The sequence below is a fragment of the Natrix helvetica genome, assembly GCF_964273705.1.
Source record: "Natrix helvetica genome assembly, chromosome: 5".
Classification (NCBI taxonomy): Eukaryota; Metazoa; Chordata; class Lepidosauria; order Squamata; family Natricidae; genus Natrix; species Natrix helvetica.
This window is the reverse complement of record NC_138551.1, coordinates 278,715-292,892: the sequence shown is the minus strand read 5'-3', so window position 1 is coordinate 292,892 and position 14,178 is coordinate 278,715. Positions and strand designations below refer to the sequence as shown.

General features: G+C 53.5%; 1 protein-coding gene across 1 annotated transcript; it reads right to left on the bottom strand.

The window, feature by feature from the left end:
- Nucleotides 1-3,847: 3,847 nt before the first annotated feature.
- On the bottom strand, nt 3,848-12,317 carry LOC309393955 (very long-chain specific acyl-CoA dehydrogenase, mitochondrial-like; the record flags this gene model as incomplete). Its single annotated transcript, XM_081956575.1, is given in 19 exon segments — nt 3,848-3,985; nt 5,167-5,242; nt 5,321-5,393; nt 5,707-5,779; nt 5,956-6,028; nt 6,192-6,289; nt 6,771-6,872; nt 6,976-7,038; nt 7,370-7,456; nt 7,628-7,732; nt 7,836-8,034; nt 8,280-8,405; nt 8,539-8,719; nt 9,003-9,147; nt 10,248-10,382; nt 10,491-10,598; nt 10,600-10,680; nt 11,269-11,332; nt 12,235-12,317. Coding segments are annotated over 19 exon segments (2,010 nt in total).
- Nucleotides 12,318-14,178: the final 1,861 nt, after the last annotated feature.

Here is a 14,178-nt window from a genome sequence, read left to right as displayed (position 1 = left end):
TATAGATCTCAGCAAAATGGTAAATTCTGCAGAACTCTTAGATGAAAAAGGAGAACTAAAATCAGTACAAGATCTGAAAATACAAGGAATTAATATGGAATGGTGGCCCTATTTACAAATTAAAACAAGATTCAAAAAAGATTGGGAACAATATGGAATACACGAGAAACAAATGGAATTAGATAAAATATTATTAGGAACGATAGGAAAAATGATTACTAGATTGCATAATTTTCTTTTAAGATATAAAATGAAGGAAGAGATGATAAAGGAGAAATGGTTAGCTGGGGAAGAAATTTTGGCCATAATATAGAGTTAGAAAAATTGGATAAATTATGGGAAAGAAATTATAAATTTACAATGGCAGTAGCTTACAAAAAAACCCTCTATAAGATATTTTATTGACGGCATTTGCCTCCAGCGAGATTGGCCAAAATGTACCCAAATTTATCCTCCAAATGTTGGAGATGTAGACACAAGTCTGGAACTTTTTACCATATGTGGTAGACGTGGCCCATCACAAGGAAATACTGGTGCAAAATTCAGAAATGGAAGAAATTACACAGCCAAAAATAGAACTGAAACCAGAAGCATTCTTATTAGGCCTACTACACCAAAAAATGGATAAACAATCTCAATACAATACATAATCATACACATACTCACTGTAGCCAGGATTGCTTTCACACAAATCTGGGGGGGAAATCAATATACCCGCAGATGAAATAATAATTTGGATAGCTATTTGTCTGAAACGGTATAGGGTTTCCTGCCTAGGCAGGGGGTTGGACTAGAAGACCTCCAAGGTCCCTTCCAACTCTACTATTGTAAGTAAGTAATTAGCAAAGTACTCGAATGTACAGAGATGGACAAAATGACAATAGAACTAAAAGAAAGAGAAGAATCGGATTTTTATAAAATATGGAATAAAATTTATAAATGGCTAGAAAACAGAAGCCAAAACAGAAAATAGAGAATGCAAATATATGGTGATATAAATAATCAATATTATTATAAGTGTTAGCACTACTGCTGTTATAGGACACGGTTAAAGCAATAGGAAGGCAATGGAGAATGGAGAATTATAAAAGCTAAACAGGAAAGCTGATACAGAAGGCTGTATAATTACTTTATATTGTTATTATTATTATTTATTTTTGTGGTGTTTTTCTGTTTTTAAAGATTAAAACATTCAATAATTATTTTTTTTTAAAAAAGGAAAGTCCGACAGGCCAAAACCTCTGATGTGCACTGAACCCAACTAAGCCAGCTGGACTGGGATGAATTCAGCCTGCAGGCAGTTAATGGCCTCTCTCGGCCTCTTTCAGCTTTGGCAGTCGGCCTCTTCTTGTTTTGGGGAATTGCTGGGGGCTGTTAAACTAGAGAAACCAGCCTCTTCAACCCCGATTCCAGTACACCCACTTAATTCCTGGAATTAGAGGGTTGGAAGAGATCATAGCGTACCTGTAGAGCTCTGGCAAAGCAAAACTCACTCCTAACAGAAAATGTATTTATTTCTATCATGCTTTTATAATTTTTACAAAGAACTCAAGTCGGCGAACATAAAAGCCTTCCACTTTTCCCCACAACAACCACCCTGTGAGGGTGACTGTCGCTGTTACCCAACTGACTTTCATGGCTAAAGTGGCAACGTATACAGCGTAAATATTAAAACCTAGTTATCCTAATAGCTCTTGTTGTTTTACCCATGTTGTCAGAACAGCTAGGGATGCTGAGTGCACTCAAAGGGCTGGTCCCAAGGAGTTCTGAAGCCAGAGGGAGGCCACGTGGGGGGGGGGGAGAAGAGGCGCCACGTGGTTGGCCACAGGCCAAGAAATGCTGGAGGCTCCTCGTGGCTTTGTGAGGGGGGGGGCATGCCTGGTCAGAGCCCTGGGGGCAAAGTTGGAAGGAAGAGGCTAGCAAGAGCAGGGGTGCTCTGGGGACTGGGAGAGGAGTCCGGAGGATACAGTGGACAGCCAAGAAAGCAATGAGTAATGGAAGGAAACTTATCCTGTTTTGGAAACATTTCTGCAAAGGTCCAGGTGTGATGCTGGAAGACTGGAAGGAAAGAGAAGAGGATAGCCAGCCGCAAGGTGGATGGACTCTTACGCTGTGAGGACGGATGCACCATTGGAAGACTCGAAGGACCAGATTAGGGACTGATTTTGGTGGTGGTGGATGGAGGTTGCTATTTGGCTTCCAAATGTTTCGTCATCAGGCTAGGTAACATCATCAGCGGAAGGTCTATGGAGATTCTCAGTCTTCCAGGTCATGGAAATCCCAAAGCAAAACTTTTTCAGGAGGCAACTGGACTTTCTTGTTTTTCCTTTTGAAGATGCTTCGCTTCTCCTCCAAGAAGCTTCTTCAGCTCTGACTGGATGATGGGGAATGGAAGGATTTATACTCCTTGCAGAAAGCTGGTCCCTGGCATCCTTTTAGAGCAGGGCTGTCAAACTCCTGGCCTCACAAGCCGGATGCATCGTGCGCTGGCAACGCCCACGCCCAATTTAGCGAAGGGGGGGGAAGAAGGGCTTTTCACATCTGGTCAACAATGTTCCCTCTAATTTTTTTTCAATGTGAGCAGAAAAGTATAGTGTTTGAGCGGCACATTTTCATGCCTGAGCACCTGAATTTTTTCACAGATGTCACCTAAGACAACAACGAAATCAGTATTATTTGAAACTCAAAGTTATGTTTCTTCAAGGTACCCGCTTAATTAAAAGTGTTATATAATGTCAGTATCACTTAACAACGCTCCTGCTTAGCAACCAAAATGTTGGCTCAGGAATTCTGGCATTTGAAGCACGCAAGTCTTAAAGCTGTCAAGTTACAAGATCCTTGCACCCCTAACCCTTTAGAAAAAAAAAACCAGGCGTCTTCAAACCTGACTGCTTTAAGACTTGTGGACTTCAACTCTCAGAATTCCTCCTCCAGTCATGTTGCAGCGACGTCATCTGCATGGATCTGCTCCATCTTTGGTTTCTTCATCGGAGGCAGGGCTGCCACTGAAGATGCCGACGAGCCCCCGCCGTCACCAGAATAACTGCTGCCACCTCCTCCTCCTCCTCCTCCTCCTCCAACAGCACCACCACATTTGCTGCCCGGCGCTGCGGCTGAGGTGAAGCCGCCAAAGCTCCAGCCGGCATCCCTGCGTGTGGCAGCGGCGCCTCCCCCTCTGCTCGGAGCACCTGAGCTCAGCCCTGCATTACCCCTGTCCCCTCCTCCTCCTCTGTGCTTTTGAGGAGCCATGAGGCCTTTTTTCCCCTGCTCCCACCCCCCTCCGCCACCTTCCTACTGGCTCCCGCAGCCTCATGGCTCCTCAAAAGCACGCCGGAGGAGGAGGGGGCAGAGGTGACACGGGGCTCAGCTCAGGTGCTCCGAGCAGAGGGGGAGGCGCCACTGCCACGCGCGGGGATGCCGGCTGGAGCTTTGGTGGCTTCACCTCAGCCGCAGCGCCGGGCGGCAAATCCGGCAGTGCTGTTAGAGGAGGAGGAGGTGGCAGCAGTCATTCCGGTGGCGGCGGGGGCTTTGGGGCTTCACAACTAACATCAGTCGCCCCGTGCTCATCAAAACAAGTCTGGGGAGGTCCTTTGCGGGCGGCCAGTTCTAGCCGCCTGCAAAGGACTTCCCCAGCTTCCGAAGCCTGTGGCAGTAGAAATCACTGCACGGCAGTTGAAAACTGCTGCGCGGTGTTTTCTTGCCACGTGTGTAGCCGCACAGCCGCACACCTTAGAGGGAACTTTGCTGGTCAAGAGCGCAGAGACATCAGCAAACCATATGAAGACTGCTTTAGTAGAAGGATAATATAAGCCTTTATTTGGTTCCATGCTAAACAAAATCCCTAGTTTTAAAAGCCCAGGGGATGGGAAGCCACGAGGCTTCTGTGCTGCACCAAGGCGTCTGAGATCAGCTTCATGCTGGTGAAGACCTCTTCCCAGCTGGCGGATTTGGCTTCCTGCAGAGATGCCTGCACACGCAGGAAGGCCTACACAGATAGAGAAGCCTGGATCAGGCCACCTGAGAAACCCACACACACACACTCCAAAGTGAAGACAAGTTGTACAGTGTTTTCGTAAGACCTCACCACTGTTCTCCCCATTGTGCCCTTCTGGGAAAAGGGTGGAAGCCATGCTTTTATCCTCATGAATAACAGTTGGAAAGGACCTCGCCCAACCCTCTACTCAAGCAAGAGACCTTGTGCCATTGCAGACAAATGGCTGCCCAATTTCTTCTTAAAAACCTCCAGCATTGGAGCATCCGCAACTTCTGAAGGCAAGTTGTTCCACTGATTAATCGTTCTGGGGGCCAAGAAGTTTATCCTGAGTTCTAGGTTGATGCTCCCCTTGATTAGTTTCCATCCATTCCTTCTTGTCCTGCCTTCAGGTGCTTTGTCCAAGGAGATTCTATGTCATCCAGGTTATGGTTGTCCTAAAGGTGTTCTTTCAAGAGGCAAATGGACGTTCTGTTTTTTCTTTGAAGGTGTTTGAAGAGCTGAAAGAGCTTCTTGGATGAGAAGCGAAACATCTTCAGAAAAACCAGAAAGTCCAGTTGCCGCCTGAAAAAAGCACATTTGGGACTTGGAGAACTGCTTTGGAGAACAGGTGGCCTCCCTCTTCTTTGGGGCAGCCCCTCAAATATTGGAGGACTGCTAGCACGTCCCCCTCGGTCCTTCTTTTGAAGACCCACTGCTCAGTGGTGCTGAATGAAGCGGGAGGGTGCGGATACCCTGGTACAGAGCATCTCCAGGCCAGTCAGAGAAGTCATCATCTGAGGGGAGGGGGCTGTTCCTTCAAGGCTAGCCCTAGGCAAGGGTCCCTGACGTCTCTTCTGGGCTGATCTGGTTGGGCTCTAAGAAGGCCCCCAGCTGAGGTCAGAGCCAGACAACTTGGAGGATTCTGTGGCTACTGCCAGGCGTTTTGCTGAAGCCTAACACACACACCCCTCAATTCCCACTGATGGGGTAGGCAGCAGAGGCTGTCGTGCTCCATCTCGCCTCGTGCCCCATAGCTTGGGAGGAGACAGCAGGCTGCGAGAGAGAAGGGGCAGAAGGCAGAGGATGAAAGTGGGCACAGCTCTGGCAGGGGGTCCCCCAAACTAGGAACCCACCAGGCAAGCAGCGTTGTCCAAAATTAAGCAGAGCCCGGGAGCTGCACCTGTCTGTCTTACCTGCTGGCACCACGTCTGGCACAAAAGCTTCTCATGCTGAGCAGTGGGCTGGCCCAGGGAGAGGGCGCGGCTGGCCCTGGAAGGGTGGTGGTGGTGGATGAGGCTGGCTTTGCAGGCACCTGCTTCCCGCCCCATCCCACCTCCTTCCTCCTACCTGGATAAAGCCACGGCCATGGCATAGGTGTCTATAGCAGCGTCTGCAATGCGCCTCAGGTGGAACTGCTTGTCTGGAGAGAATCCAGGAAGGGCAGGTCAGACCCCTGGGTAGCCCTCACCCAGCACCGCCATCCAGCTTCCTCTGCAGCTGATGCTGCTGTGGGTCCCGCAGAGTGTCCCCTCGGGGACCATCCCCCCATTTCCCCAGTGGAAACATCGGTCTCTGTGGCTTGGCTGGGGCAGCGAATTCCCCCCCACGCACACAAGAGAATCTCCCCACAGTTCCAGCCCTGAGCTACATTAGAGGCCTCTGGATGCCATAAAGGAGTGGGTACAATGGGCACCCAGGATGCCTGGCAGACCCGCTCCTCTCAGGGCCCGTACCCATCACTGCTGTGCCGTACTTCAAGAGCAGGCCCTCGATGGTCTCGCCAAACTGCTCCACAGCTCTGGTGACCTTCCAGGGGAGGAGAGAAACGGGGCTGGGCTGGGGGTTCAGCCAAACGTGGCCCCATGCGGGAAAGGTTTCTTCGGACAGAGGAGCTTGGAGCAGAGAAGGCACTTGGCTACCAACTGGCAGGTATGCCCAGTGGTTGCTGCCCACCCTGATGGGCCCTCACCCGGCTCTCTCACCAGAGCAGCAGAGGTTTCCAGCTGTGGGTGGACGAGGCCCTGCAGCGTCTGGCCAGTGTGGATCCCGACTTTGCTGCAGGAGAGAAAGACGGCGGGGCACCTGCTGAATAGGGGTGTGGCACTGGGGGCGGGGAATCGGCAGCAGGCCTTGGAAGCCCTGGCGGAGGCAGGGGCATCGTGAGTGCGGCTCTTGGGGGGCCTCCGGAGACCCCTATTTCCCCCATGGGGAGTCTCACCGTTTCGCTCGCATCACCACCTCCTTGTAGATGGACCCCACGTGCAGCAGGGGGTCAGAAAGGTCCTTGCGCAGGCCGCTCAGCGTCTGCCCAGCATACTGAGAACAGAGAGCAGATTTTGCCCCCAATCTCCCCCCCCCCAGACACTTCAGGGCGCTGGGGCGGGATGGCTGTGCCCCAGGGAGAGGGATGCTGTAGCCCAGCAAGCGGGCAGGGACAAGAGCGTGCTTTCCTGGGTACCCAGGCAACGGTGGGTGGGGGGCGCTTTGCCAGGGCTGTAAGGGGGAGGCCGCTGCTCAAGGGCCTCTGATTGGGGGTGGTGGGTGGTGGCAAGCAGTTGGCTGTGGAAACTGCAAAGGAACTGAAAGGCTTTTGCACGCTCAGCCATGGGGAGGACACAGAGCCAGGCTGACTCTGAAGGGGGCTCTCTCCATTACAGCCACACACACCCCGAGCCACCCAGAAGCAGCTTCTCACGGGGTGTGTGTCTGTGGAGAGGTCCCAGGGCTTCAGGCTCTGCTTGCCATGGATGGGCTGCCCGAGAGGACCCCGCTGGCCTCCTAAGATGGCCTGACTTGCCTCCATGCCCGACAAAGCCACAAACAAGCGGAGGATGTCATTGGTGCCCTCGAAAATGCGGAAGACCCTCAAGTCGCGCATGACTTTCTCCACGCCGGTCTCCTGCCCAGGGAAAGCAGCCACCTGCTGGGCCCTGACCCGGCCTGGGAGGAGCCAGCCCATGCCCTGACCCGGGATACCCCCGCCCATCCCAGTGGGCACCTACCTTCATGTACCCCATCCCACCCAGGATCTGGATGCCTTCGTCAGTCACAGTCCAGGCTGCCTCCTGGGGACACAGATAGCAAGGCTGATCGGCTCAGCCCCCTCCCCCCCCCAGCACACACACGCACACACCCCTCATGGCCAAGCAGGACCCCCAGCTGCGGCTGCAAGAGCCTCTGGGGCTGCAGCTGAGGGCCCATTGACCAGCCGTGGAGATCTGGCCAGAGCCAGCCGGGGGCCCTCGGCTCAGAGGGTGCCCCACTTAGGCAGGAGGGTGCCAACGGCTAGCCGCCTTGCCCTACTTCCCTCCACCCCGTGGGGACCAGGGCAAGTCTCCACAGCGGCTACTCATCCTCTCCTGGAAAGCAGGGCTGCCCCCCACCAGACCCACTTACGGAGGCAAAGATCTTGCTGATGGCCGCCTCCAGCTTGTAGTCGGGCACCTTCATGTCCATGTTGGCACTCAGCACGTAGGCCATGGCCTGCAAGGGGCAGGGCACAAATGGGCAGCTCCACACCAGGCCCTGCCATCTGAGGCTGTGCCACCCCTCGTGGGGGGGGGAGCATCTCGGGCAGCCACATGAAGCCCATCTTGCAGGTGATTTTATACCATTTGAGGGACCCCCGAGAAGGGCCTGGCCGGCCGTACTCACTTCAGTCACATAGAGCAGCATGGCCATGTGTGCCAGTTTCTCCTGAATGGCCCCAAAGCGGCTGATGGCTTTTCCAAACTGCTGCCGGTCTGCCGCATGATCCACCTGCACAGACCCAGAGTAAGGAACCTTGAGAGGGTGGAGTCCTCTTGGCCCAGGCCAGTGCCCCCCCCCCGCTGCAGGCATCGCAGCTTCCTTGCCAACATACCGCCTTGAGGAGGACTCCGCGCATGGTGCCGGCCAGTGCTGAAGCCATGCCGAAGCGGCCGTTGTTGAGGATCTGCATGGCCACCTGGAAGCCTCTGCCGAGTCCGCCCAGCAGGTTCTCCGCGGGCACTTTCACATCCTCAAAGTGCACCTCAGCCGTATTGGAGCAACGGATGCCCATCTTCTCCTCCGGAGGGCCGCTGCAGGGCACAGCCACAGAGGGAACGAGGCAGATTGCAGCTGCCCATCAGAGCTGGCTCTGCTGGGTGGCCCACCCTCTCCCTCAAATGGCTAAGGGGCTTGCAGAGGCAGCGGCCCCCTCCCATACCGAAGGGGACGGTGATGAGCTTCAGAGTGGATGAGGGAGGGGAAGGAAGGCCACTCGCCCAGGGCTGACCACTGGGGGCATTGCAGCCCCTCCCTCTCCCAGGCCCCCTTGACTCACCTGCTCACCCCCCCAAAGGCTCTCTCCACTATGAAGGTCGAGATCTTGTCCGTTTCCTCCCCCGTGGTGACATTCTTGATGCGAGTCTTGGCAAACACCGTGAAAACCTCGGCCGTGCCCCCATTGCTGGAAGGGAAGTGAGGTGGTCCAGGCTAGCGGCCAGCCACCAGCCGTGGAGCCCAGCGACCAGCTTGGGAACCACCCATGGCATAGAGCCCCCCGCCCAGCTCGTCAGCCCCTCCCCACTCCTGCTCCTCACCTGATCCAGATCTTGCTTCCATTGAGTGTGTAGAAGCCCCCGCAAGGGCTGAGCTCAGCCACTGTCTGGATGGAGGCTGCGTCCGAGCCGCTCGACGGTTCAGTCAGGCAGAAGGCCGCGTACGCTTCACCTGGGACAAGAGAGGGGAGACAGCGGCAGCCTTGCCAAGGGCCGTCTCTCCCTATACCCTCCACATCCCCCTCTGCGGCTCTCTGGCCTTCAGAAATGGTCCTGAGGGGTTAATTTTTGCCTCCATCCATGGTTTTATTTAGGGGGAGTGCAAGAGGCCAGACCAAGCAGATATTCACACATCCAGGCGCATTGTGTGTTGAGATCTGGGCCTACTCCTGCCCCTCCCTGGCTCCGCTCATGCCAGGCATAGCTGCCCCTCTGCCTGGTCCTTTCGCTTGGGGTGACCCTCGCTCAGCCATTTTGGTTGGGGGGGGGGGAGTGGCACAGCTTACCAGATGCCAGCCTGGGGAGGTATTTTTCCTTTTGGCTCTTGTTTCCATAGAGGAGGATGCCCTTGAAGCCAATAGACTGGTGGGCACCAAGGGTGATGCCCACACCGAGATCATGCATCCCAACCACTTCCACCATGCGAGCGTACTGCCACGGAGGAGGAGGAGGAGGAGGAGGAGGAGGAGGAAACGCCGTCAGGAGGCTACAGGGGGCCGCATCAGCCCCCCCCGCCCCCTCCCTCCGTCAGTGACCTTGTGGGTCCCTGAGCTGGGCTGTCTCTGACTGGGGGGAGAGGCGTTTTGCTCTCTGCTTACAAACAGCAATGGCTGCCCTGCCGGCGTTGGTGGGGACGCAGCTGTTTTCTCCTGGCTTGTTCCTTGATTCGGCCGTTTCCTGCCTGATTGTTTGTCTGAGTTGATAAAGAGGGAAGAACTCCAGGCAAACAAACAAGCAGTAAGAAATACCTAAAACAAGGAGCTACCAAGACTGGCCTGACAAGCCTTCAGGTAGCCATTTGTTTAGTGACCATTTGAAAACACTGAAAAAACTGACTTAGGACCGTTCTCCACCCTTATCACTGGTGCAGCATTTCCGTGGTCACATGATCAGGATTCGGACACTTGGCTGACATTTATGTCACATGATCCCCTTTTGCCACCTTCTGACAAGCGAAGTCAATGGGGAAGCCAGATTCACTTAACAACATTTACTAACAACTGCAGGGATTCACTTAACACTTGTGGCAAAAAGGTCGTAAAATGAGCCAAAAGTTACTTAACTATCTTGCTTGGCAGCGGTTGGGCTGAATTGTGGTCATAAGTCAAGGACTACCTGTACCATTTATAAACAGAGAGCCAAGCCCACTCCCTCCTGGTGCCTGTTCCCTAGTTGGGCCATGAAATGCCTGCAAGGAAACAGCCGAGCTCAGAGGGCGCACAGGACACCCCCACCAGGACAGCCCTGAGTTGCAAGGAACTTTTTCTCTTAGTCCTGCGGGGGCCTTCCGTCCCCCCGCCCGGCAGCATCCCTAAGGAGGAGGGCCCTCCACAGCCTCTCCGTCCTCAGCTGCTGGCCCAGGAACTGGGGGGGGGGAGGGCAACAGGAGAGGAGGGGCCTTCCCTCTGCCTTTGCCGCTTCTGCGTGGGAGGCAGGTAGATGCCCCCAATCCTTAGTGCTGTCTCTGGCCGCCGTGTCTGGGGGAGGACGGACAAGGAAGCTTCCCTCCAGGAGTCTGCCAAGAGTCTCACCTGGGTGTTGGTCAGCCCGATGCCCCCCAGCTCCTCCGGCACCTGTAGCCCAAAGCAGCCCATTGACTTGAGGCCCGCCACGGTCTCCTCTTCGATGCTGCCCAGCTCTTCATTGGCAGCTGCGTCGTTGACTTCCTGCCGGTGTTCAGACAGAAAGAAAGACAGCACAGACCTCCTGCCGGTACTTTCTCTTGCGGGAGGGGAGGGGGCGCTCAGGAGGAGAGAGGCCTCTGTTGGCCTTACCTGGAAGAATCGGTCGCAGGGGTCCACCATGGCTTGCAAGACCTGGGCCTGCTCCGGCGAGAGAGCTGAGGGCAACGGAGAGGCTGCCAGGACAGGAGGTTCATTGCCAACCCCGAGCACCCAGGGGCTGGTCAACGGTCCTGCCTGGCAGCACCCTTCGGAACCCTCCTCTGTGCCTTGGCCTACCTACCTACCTGAGGGGAAAGGAAGGAGGTTTTTAGGCGCCAACTGTCCGTTGAATAGGTTTTCCACAAATGACGTTGATTCCTAAGGGAAAATACTCCTGTTTAGCCTGGCCTGCAGAAGGCTGACCCTGAGTTCACTCACTCACACACACACACACACACACACACACACACACACACACACACACTGAAGTTCAGGACCCTGAGCTAGTGGGGAGCGCAGAACAAGCCCCCTCCCCCTCTTGGAACATTTGGCCGCATGGGAGCTGCTGAATGGGAGCTGCCTGAATTCCCCCCTTGGTTGGACTCATTGGGCAACAGTTTCCATGCTGGGAAAGAAGCTGGCAGGTGCAGAATGGGTCTTCACACCTGGCTATGCCACTACCAGGGCCTGAAATGCCTCCACAGCCCCCCCCCCCGAGCCCCTCCCGGGAGAGAGCTTGAGTCCCTCCCAAGTTGCCCCAGTCCCTCTTCAGGTGGGGTGGCTATGGTGCCCCTGGGCCAGGAGCCAGAGAGGTTTCCCCATCCCAGTCTAGATGCGCAAATCCACTTCTAAAGGAGATGCAGCCATCTTGTTGTTCGGTCTCTCCTACCGTCTGGATGTTTCTAGAATATTTTATTTTCTGGTCGGTCACCAAATAGGAAGGAGACAGCAGCCTGCGAAAGGAGATGTCATCAGTCGCTGAAGGTGGGAAGGGGCCACTGCCAACCCCCTTGAACGGCCCAGGGCTTAGAATTTCGATCTGGCAGGGTTGGCACAATGCCACCTATCGAGACCAGGGAGCCCACCTTCCCTGGAGCAGCACCTGGAGTGCGGTTCCCCCAGGGATCCGAACTGCCCCCCAGCCCTCCTGTGATCTCTAAAGGCCCCAAAGAGGGGCTCTTCTCCCTGCCTTTGGGCCAGGATCCTGGACACCCCTTTCTTCCTCCATTGCTCCCTTCTGGTGAAGATTAATTTTGGCTCATCTGCCTTGGTTTTATTCACGGGGAGCCCTCAAGAAGCCAGGCACAGGTGTTATGTGACCCCGGGCTCCCGTGTCTTTTGCAGGGTGGAGCCTTGGAACAAATTTCACAGGGCAGGAACTACCGAGCCCATGGCTGCTTCTGCAGGCTGGACTCCGTCTCACCTCCCGAGCCAATGCAAGGGGCTATTCCACCGGCCACTGTCTTCCCACAATCTGTCCTGCCAAGCCTGGCCAGCCTTAAAGTGCCTTCTCTTCCCTGGCCGCACCCCTATTCCTTTGCTAGCAGGGCCGAGGGAAGGGCAGGGCCGCACGCTCCCCCTACCCTCTGGCTCCACACTGAACACAAAGGCTGGCTCTCCAGCTGAAGCTCTCCAGGCTGCAGGGCTGCCTCCTGGTCTCAACGGCAACACGGCTCCTTTGCTGGCTCCCGCTCCCCTCCGCCCCTTCTGCTACTGCCCCTGCCAGACAAAGCCCCAGCAGGTGGAGAGCCTCTGGGGTGGAAGGTCAGGAGCCCCATCTTTCTGACCAACAGGCATGCTAAATGCACCTGGTGATCAGGTATTGGGCTGCTCCGTGGCGGCTGAGCCCTAGTACCTGATCCGGGACTTGGCCACCGACTTGCTCCAAAGCTGCCTCCACCTGTCCAAGGTCGCCCTGCTCTGCATCAGCCGCATCATCGTCTCTGCTCTGCTTGGAGAAGCCCAGGGAGGTGACTGCCGGGAGGGAGGAAGAGGCCCCGGGCCAGCAGGTCTCTCTGCAGAGCCGCCTCGAGCTGCCGCCCCCTCCTTCCCTGGTTATCTTCTGCAGGTCTGAAGGGGGCAGCTGAGGTGATCTGACCCCACGCTCTTCCCCACAGCAGTGGCGGCAGCGGCCTCTCTAAGGCAGCCCTCCAAGGCAGCCCAGATCAGGAAGGGGGCTCTGCAGGACAACGGGAATAAACCCCACACTTCCCCTCCATTCTCCTTAGGGGGCTGTTTCACCCAAAACCAGCCCCCAGGCCCCTTCTCTGAGGTCATCACAGCAACATGGCCTGGGCTTACTCACGAGGAAGAGCAGCCACTGTTGGCTCCAATGTGCCCTGTGGAGCAGGCTACCTTCCGCAGTGTGACATCACTGGGCTCTGCGGGATGAACTTCTGTGACGTCATCCAGAATCGGGCCCGGAACCTCCCTGGCCAGACGAGGCCGTTTTCAAAAGAAGAAACGTGGCTGCTGGCTCCCCTGTGCCTGGAAGTCCCTAGGGAGGGCCCCGAAGGAGAAAGGAGGGGAGGGGGGCTCACAGCAGGAGGCCAGGCGGTGAAAAGGCATCGTGAAGAAGGACGAGGCTCCCCCCCCCCGCCCCCCATCCCCAGAGCATCCAGAAGTTCTTGCCTCTTTTTTTTTCCAGAATACATTTTAATTTTGAAACATCATACATTATTAATAATAAAAATATATTACAATTATTTGACATTACGAGTTTTGGAAAGTTAGACATTTTTTTCCCAACCCTCCCTCCCCCCAACCTCCCAGAGCAAAATACAGGGTATAAACATTTAACAATCATACACTAACATAAGCTAATTGACTTTAACATCCTACCTCCTCTTGTACTTTAACTCCCCTTTTATTAAACTAACTTTGGATAAATTGTAACATTCCATGTTCATTCATAAACTAATTGGAATTTCTTAGTCCGATATTTATTTTGAATGTAGTCAATCCATCTTCTCCATTCCCACTTGTATTTATCATCTGAATAACCCTTCAAATATGCTGAGATTTTGGCCATTTCTGCTAAGTTTACTACTTTTAACGTCCATTCTTGAATAGTAGGCAGTTCTTCCTTCTTCCAGTACTGCGCCACCAACAATCTTGCTGCCATCGTTAAGTTCAAAATCAAATTAGTCTCTATAACTGTACAGTCTGTAATTATACCTAACAAGAACAGCTGGGGAGTGAACTTTATCCTCTTTTTAAGAATATTTTGAATAATCCACCATATTTTTATCCAAAATGCTTTAACTTTTTTACAAGTCCACCATACAAGATAATACGTAGCGTCAACACAATCACATCTCTAACGTTTAGATTGTAAATTCGGATACATACAAGCTAACTTTTTGGGATCTAAATGCCATCTATAGAACATCTTATAAAAATTCTCTCTCAAGTTTTGAGCTTGTGTAAATTTTACATTTCTTACCCAAATCTTTTCCCATGTTTCCATCAATATTGGTTCTTCAAAGTTTTGTGCCCATTTTATCATGCAATCTTTAACTAACTCTGTTTCCGAGTCTATTTCTATCAGTATATTATACAACCTTTTTATATGCATTTGACTCTGGTCCCTAATTTGTTTTACCAAATTATCCTCATTTTGTATGATACCAATTTTCTGGTCTTTTTTCCATCTAGCCTGTAACTGTCCATACTGGAACCAGATTTGAATTACCCTCTCCTCTCTTAGTACATTCAAGGGTTTTACCACTTTCTATGTTAAGAAGCTCTTTATATGTAATTACATCCTGTTTTTGTTCTATACTTATATTCTCTATCG